Source organism: Quercus robur, chromosome 2 (genome assembly GCF_932294415.1).
Source record: "Quercus robur chromosome 2, dhQueRobu3.1, whole genome shotgun sequence".
NCBI classification, from domain to species: Eukaryota; Viridiplantae; Streptophyta; class Magnoliopsida; order Fagales; family Fagaceae; genus Quercus; species Quercus robur.
The window spans coordinates 70,982,886-70,990,155 of NC_065535.1; the positions used below are offsets into that span (position 1 = coordinate 70,982,886).

At 33.7% G+C, this 7,270-nt stretch overlaps 1 protein-coding gene across 1 annotated transcript; it reads right to left on the minus strand.

Moving 5' to 3' along the window:
• Positions 1–2,070: 2,070 nt before the first annotated feature.
• On the minus strand, positions 2,071–6,634 carry LOC126702654 (uncharacterized). Its single transcript, XM_050401430.1, has 4 exons — positions 6,052–6,634; positions 5,296–5,783; positions 3,145–3,695; positions 2,071–2,176 (listed from the first exon to the last, which is right to left on the minus strand). The coding sequence occupies exons 1-4, from the start codon at positions 6,632–6,634 to the stop codon at positions 2,071–2,073; spliced, it is 1,728 nt and encodes a 575-aa protein (XP_050257387.1).
• Positions 6,635–7,270: the final 636 nt, after the last annotated feature.

The window sequence follows — 7,270 nt, forward strand, 5'->3', positions numbered from 1 at the left end:
AAATATTTTTAGTTCTAATCTTAATTAATCCATTGGTAAGCATCATAAAGGTTGGTTGCAAGTTAATCATATCTACATTTAGAACAGAGCAGAGCCCAAATCCTTCATGTGTAGCGTCACTAAAAACAGCCACAAAGAGTCACAATGTAATCTGCTAACTGATATTGTATTTATCTATTAAGTTTTTATTTTATTCCCCATGAATTATCCATTTTATGATTTTTGTTAATTCATCAATTCCTTTCCTCACTTAATAATTGGTATCCCTTGGTCACCAGTCTTGTCTTGACATCGAATGAGGCCTATAGTACTACTTGATCATAGGCTTTATTTACCTTCTATAAGGACCTAAAATTCTGCAGCCCAAGCCTACTTAGAGTAGTGGGTTGTGCCTTTCAAACTTGGCCCAAATCACTAAAATTTGTAAGAGGAGGGAAAGAACAACAAAAGTGGGCTCTACCCGAGGACGGCTACAAGGAAGAATCAAGTTTGTACTTAGAAGCAAATGAGTATCAGACTCTACACAAATGCTCCCGAGGAGATTGAGTTTGTATGAAAAGTAATACTGTTCACTTTTTTCTCTCAATCTTCTTCCTTCCATTTCTCTTCTCCTTTTTCTTCGATCCCTCTTTCAATGCTCTTCCCTTTCGTTATATACTTCTCAATCCATCACATCTCCACCATCCATCTCTACCTAACCTCCCTTCTTTCCTAACACTTGTTACCTTTCACATCTGAAGAAGATGGTGGAAGGAATCTGTTTACCTGTGACTTACACTGTTCAGGTCATTTCATCATCAATGCGGCTGATAAAGCTGTTGTCTACTATTTAATGCGGATGCAACAAGCTACATCAAGCTAGAAGCTTCCCTACTACCTACTGACCTCCACTCTCTTCAGATCCTAGCTCCCATTTAGAATACCACAAAGTACCATGATTCATTTCTTCTCCTCCTTAGGCAATTTCCTTCCTCAGTCCTATGGCTTGCAGCAGTTCCATGTCAATGTTGCGACCTTTCAACTTCATCTTCGGTCCTCGGGTCAATGCTGCGACCCTTCAATTTCATTCTCAGTCCTCGGGAACCCACACCTTTGATACTATAAAAAATTTAATATCCTTGACAGAATCCTTACCATAAAGTTCAGAATTCATTTCCACCTCCCCTATAGTTATTTTAACTTATTAGGAGGGTCATTACAAAGTTGTGATAGGAAATCAGTTTGGTTGATTTATTCCCCATTTCCAACTCTTCATGTGGCTTGACAAACTAGCAAATCTCTCTTTGCAATAATTTTACTCCGAACCTAAGAATTAGTACTCTTGGATTGGCTGGAAACGATATATGTTTTTTGGAAACTATTTTGTTTTAATGAGTCAAAAAATTAAAAAAAAAAAAATTTAGGATTTTAGTATTGTGACAAAATCATTTGGGAAACAAAGTTTGGTTCATTAATTTAAACTTCCTCAAACCTAGACCCCTTTCAATTTTTCTTGCTTACAACAATAGAGAGGGGAATTGAATTGAGGTCCTTTCCATTCATAGAGATACTATGTAATTCATGAGTAAACAAAGCTCTTGATAGCTCATTCATTTTTAGAAGTCATAAGGTTTCCATTAGTTACATATTCGATTGAACAATGAATGAATACACAAACATACTTTTCATGCTTGCTTGAGTATTAGCAATGTGATTCTCCAGTGTCATGCCAAAAATAGTTAGGATTTTTAATAATATACCATTTGTTTGTTGAAAAATATAAAATTCAAGTTATTGATTTGAGAGCTAGCTCATGAATAACTTTACTCCAAATGATAGTTTGGAACCTTTACTTTCTAATTGTAGGAGCCTATTGAATGAATTCCTCAACATGAAAATTAAGTATATCTTTTGAGAAGCTAGCTAATATATGTAAGGATGCCCTTACTATAGGTGGAACTTCTCTCCCAAGCACTTTTGTTAATTTTGTTAACTTACCACTTGTGAAGGAGAATCTATCAACCATCACTGTTTATGGCCATGAGAAACCTAGCTTGTCTTCGAGCACGAAGCTATTCAATGGAGGAGTTCTCAATAGAGGGAATTAGAACCATGTCTCTTCTCTTCCACAACTCGCTTCATTGCGGTGCTATGCTTCTTCGAACCCATTTTCGGGTCTGCGTCTTTGAAGGCAAATCTGACAGCAGCAGCCAATATCAAATGAGCAAGACAATAGTTTTTTTTGCTGTTGATTATTTTGTTTTGAAAATATGAGTTAATAGGGTTGTGATACAGTGTATTGCTATCTATTCTTTATTTGTACAAATCTGAGGTCCCATCATTTATTAGAGAATGTAAACAACGGTTTTTGCACCACATAAGGTTTGAATTTAATCTCTATTTTTAAGGCTCCAGCAATGTAAAGTTGTTATTAACAATATTATGGGGGTGCCTAATTAAATAGAATCGACCTTCCTATTAAGGATTATATTGATTTATCTGGTTACTTCTCCTTCAGCTTCAAATAAACTGAACTCCTGTTAATTATATAAGACCGTGTTTCATATATAGCATCCTTTTCAAAGGAATAAGAATTCATAAGGAGGACGATAAGTTATAATTGCCTTCCTCAAGCTTCCTTCACTTCCACATCCAATTTTGATAGAGCAGAACCAAGCAATAGCACCTGACTAGGAAGAAAAATTCAATTATATATATTGAACAAAGAGACTTGGCAATATATCTTGGAAAATGATCATGGATCAGTACGTTGTTCACAAACCAAGAACAATCAATCTCATTAATTCCATCCATGAAAACTAATACATAGGTTCCAATCTATCCTTTATTTTCGTGTACAAAAAGGACTGACTGTAAAGGTCCATACACCAAATCGCATTACAAAGAAACAGAACTTATAAAACAAACTGCCGGCCAGAGCACATGGGTTGCGGAAGAGTTGTCGGAAAGGAATCATTTGGTGGTGAGGAAGAAATGACAGGACGAGTTCAGGTGCTAAGACTACGAGCCCCACATGAAATAGATAGACGATGAAATGATGATCACCATATGAACGATCGTATTTTGATCATAATGCAGGTCAGGCGAATTGTGAAAAAAAAAAAGATAATCGCCAACAGGAGTAAGGGGAAAGTCCAGCCAAACTTGATAGTTCTGCTAACAATATAATAGAAACTTGATTTTTCATCCAAGACTGCTGCTATGCCCTCCCCAAAGGCAATGAACATCAATGAAAGGGAGACCGAACTGAGAATCATTGCTACTAGCTGTCCTATATACTGAGCAATGGTCATGTTCTGAATTAGAGGCATAACAAAGTAAAGAAGCAATGAGGCAGCTGAGGTACCAAAAGCAAACGAATCAAATATCAGAAATCTTTTAAAATTTGCGTTATTTAGTAAAATTGGCTCGCCCTTGTCGTTGTATCCACCAGGCAATTGGAAGGCTGCTGCGAAGGTGACAGTCGTAATGAGTGTCATTACCAGTCCATTGTATTGGTGAAATCCCTCAAAATCTACATCATTGGCTGCACCCGTTCCTCCCCGGTCCTTTGCAGGCTCTATCCTCTGTGACTCTTGAAATTGTTCATGTCCTTCATTCTCAGCAATCTGCTCTTCCGTAGTCTGTCTCTCAACCTCTTGCTCCAAACTCAGTAAAACTTTGCTTCTATCCCACCGCTTTAAGATGTGTTCAATCTGCAAGTGATTACGCGGTCACGCCTATCTTATCAGCTTGATATATTTATTTGCTAGATTTAATTTGGAACATTTTAATCCAAAATTTTTTACTATAACGAGTTCATTTGACAAATCAATGTATATGGAGATGCTATATTATAAATATCAATTAAACTTATTACACACATTTTTTTTAATTGATACAATGAGTTCAATAAATATATGTATAACAGGGTGAGTGTAACAAACACTACCCTATAACCTTAACATTTCCAACAGATGTGCTATATATAAATCACCAAAAAAAAAAAAAAATGATTCATTTTCAATTCACTTTTATATTGTCATATCAAATTATAAATTTTATATGGTAAATTTTTTAATATTTTAGCATCTTTCTTCAACAAAATATCATATCCCCTTCCTTTTACTTTGTTCTAAATTTAGAACCTAATAATTTAGGTCATTATTTAAGAATATTTATTATGATTGAATTTGTCTACAAGACTAAGCTTCGAATATATGTGATGATGGCCTCTCTTTAGTATATCAGTGTGTGTATACACACACACCATGATATATATTGCATTTACTCCACATGCTATCAATACAAACTAATATGTTGTATATTCAACCATATTACTTAATTAAATTGCCTTCTTTTTAAACAAATCCATTGGTAAATGGTTAATTTTTTTTTTCATCTTGTAAATATTAAAAAGACACAAAGCACTCGTTTGGGATGCACTTATAAGTCAACATATTGCTTATTTTTCCTACTAGTTATGGGTTCCACCTGAGTCACGTATTTATTTTATTTAACTTTTGCTTACTTTTCATATTATTTATGGGTTCCACATGATTCACATACTTATTTTATTTAACTTTTATCTTTTATCAGTATTTTCAGTAAAAAATTAAATAAATTGTTTTCAACTGGACAAGCTTATAAGCTAGATTTTTGTTTTTTAACCTTTATGTACAACTTTTTATTTATTTATTACTTTTTTAAAGTACAAGTATGTTTTAACACACTTTCACATTAAATGTAAGTAATAGAATTATTTGTTAATTTAAGTGGGATTGTATTCACATCAATTTTAGAATATGAATATCTCCCCCCTCTGTAATATTTTCAAAGGAATTAAGAAGAGTGACATTTTCCCAAAGGGGTTTATATCATTGTGCAATTAGTACTTATTGTGAAATATAAAAATTAAAATTAAAAAAAAATTAAAAAGAAGTAAAAAGGAATTTTTTTTTTCTAAGAAATAAGAAGGTAAGAGGTTAAAAAATAATTTATCATCTTAACTTTTACATTCAAGTAGTGGCAATTGCACCCATTCAAATCTTTCTGAAATAGTTTCATTTATAGTAACTATACATATAGTTTGTTCAAACTTAAAATTATGTAATTAATTGATTAAGTTTATTATTTTCCAATAACTTAAACTTTTGAGAGAATTAATAATTTAGAAGTATATGGCTAAACGATTAAATTTTTCATTTCTTAATAATTTAAATTTTTGCAAAAATCAGTAATTTAACATAGTTTTACGAGGCTTACCATTTTTTCAATCCACCTAAGCGGCTAATTTAATTGAAGAATGTCAGCAACGGTCTTCCCTTCCTTGTTCGTAGCCCTTTTTTCAACTCCCGTATTACCTGCAAGCAATTTCAATACATTGTATCTCCTTTGGATGGCAGCAAGATGCATAGCCGTGTTTCCTTCTTCGTTTTCTTGCTCATTTATGAGATCCTGAAAAGCTAAAGATGAGAGCAATATTTTAACCGCATTTGTACTTCCACTCTCCACCGCATGATGAAGAGCTGTCCTACCTTTGTTGTCTAAAAATTCACAAGTAAATGGAAATTTTTGAAGGATTGCGCTCATCACATCACAATGTCCTTTCTTGGCTGAAATGTGAAGAGCAGACATGCCCTGTTTGTCCAGCTTGTAAGCAAGGGAAATATTATTATTCCCCAAAAATAGGTTGACAACTTCCAAACTATCAAAATATGCAGCATAATGAAGAGGAGTGCGGCCCAAGTCATCAGCTTTCAGAATTGCGTTCCGAAACCTGTTCAATATATCGTGCACAAAATCTACGAAAGACAGAGAATCATGTTGTTAAGAATTAGCTATACCCAAAGCGTACTCTCATAGTGTAAAATAATACACCCGAAATTTATAAAATTAAAAAAAAAAAATCCAAAATCTCTAAAATCCAAATTACACTTATTTTACATTAGTTTACATGTACTAATATGAGTGATTATTAAAGTTAAATGTATATATATGTGTATGTATGTGAATACTCTAAAGGAAAAGAAAACGTCCAGAAGACATAGTTGAAGTCTTGAAGATACTCACTAATTTCTGCGCGAATGACTGCAGCATGCAAGACGTTCATGTTGTTTCTTCCCCTGTCGGAGCATTCCCGGGTTTCTAGGATACGACGGGCAATTTTAAAAAATCCTTGATCCACTGCCAGGAAGAGTGGGGATTCGCCAGCTTTATTTGTAATTGTAGTCAACCCTGGCTCATTCCTAATTAGCAAATCCACAATGTCATCATGACCATGTTTTACAGCAAGATGCAGTGCAGTGCTCTGCTCCACATTTTGCGCTTTTAGTAGCAACCGTTTCACTTCAGCTTCTTGGTCTATTGCATGAGTTATTAGAAGCTCCGACATATCAAGATACCCTAAGCTTGTTGCAATATGAAGTGCTGTGTTGCCTTTGAAATTTGTCGCATACAAAGGTGAATGTGGATAAAGCGAATCAAGGACCCCTCTCATAATCTGAGCCTGTCCAGATTTTGCTGCCACGTGAAGAATACAATTGCCACTCGGTGTCACGTGCTCAAGACTTATTAAAGCCCCATCCCTAGTTTCTCTATTGAAACTGTCAATATTCCCAGAAATTGCATCATCGAACAGTCTAGCAGTATTCATTGCTAGTTTCTTTGAATCTAAACAGTGGCTTTGTTTCACAAAGATAGCTATATACACTGGAGTCTGTATCAATGGCGGAGCCAGAAATTTGAGTTGGGGACAAGATTAAAAGACAAAATTGAAAATAAAAAAATTAATCTAAAAAATATTAATCAATATTAATAACAAAGTAAATAACCAATTATATGCTAATGTAATTCTCATTCACAATCTAGCATAAAATGTAAATTTTAATTTATTTTTCACACCTAGTTTAATTTACTAAATTGCTCTTAACAATTTTTCATGTTTTGAAACAGTCACATGATTTCTTAGTAATCTTAAATATGTCTTTATCAATATATATGAATAAACAATTATTTATCCATTGATCTCCCATTCGATTGTGTAATCAATTATTAATTATGTTCATTGCTGAAAAATTTCTTTCAACAATAGCTATTGCAATTGGTAAGATCAATGTCAAGGTCACCATCGAGTAAAACATTGAATATAAAACATTCTTTTTCATTTCTACCATTATTTTGATATAAGAGTTGGAATGTAGGTCCATTTACGTGTAAGAAAAGCTATCAAGGGAATTGAAAAAAAGAGAAAAGTTATTTGTCCATTTTTAGAGAAATCTTTGAAAATTCC

Bases quoted from the DNA above. Each gene is read 5' to 3' on its own strand.
- LOC126702654 (XM_050401430.1), bottom strand. From the start codon at position 6,634: ATGAATACTGCTAGACTGTTCGATGATGCAATTTCTGGGAATATTGAC. The intron at 5,784-6,051 runs GTGAGTATCTTC...TGTCTTTCGTAG, and splicing joins AGTCATTCGCGCAGAAATTA to ATTTTGTGCACGATATATTG. The intron at 2,177-3,144 runs GTTTGGCTGGAC...TGCTGCTGTCAG, and splicing joins ATTGTTAGCAGAACTATCAA to ATTTGCCTTCAAAGACGCAG.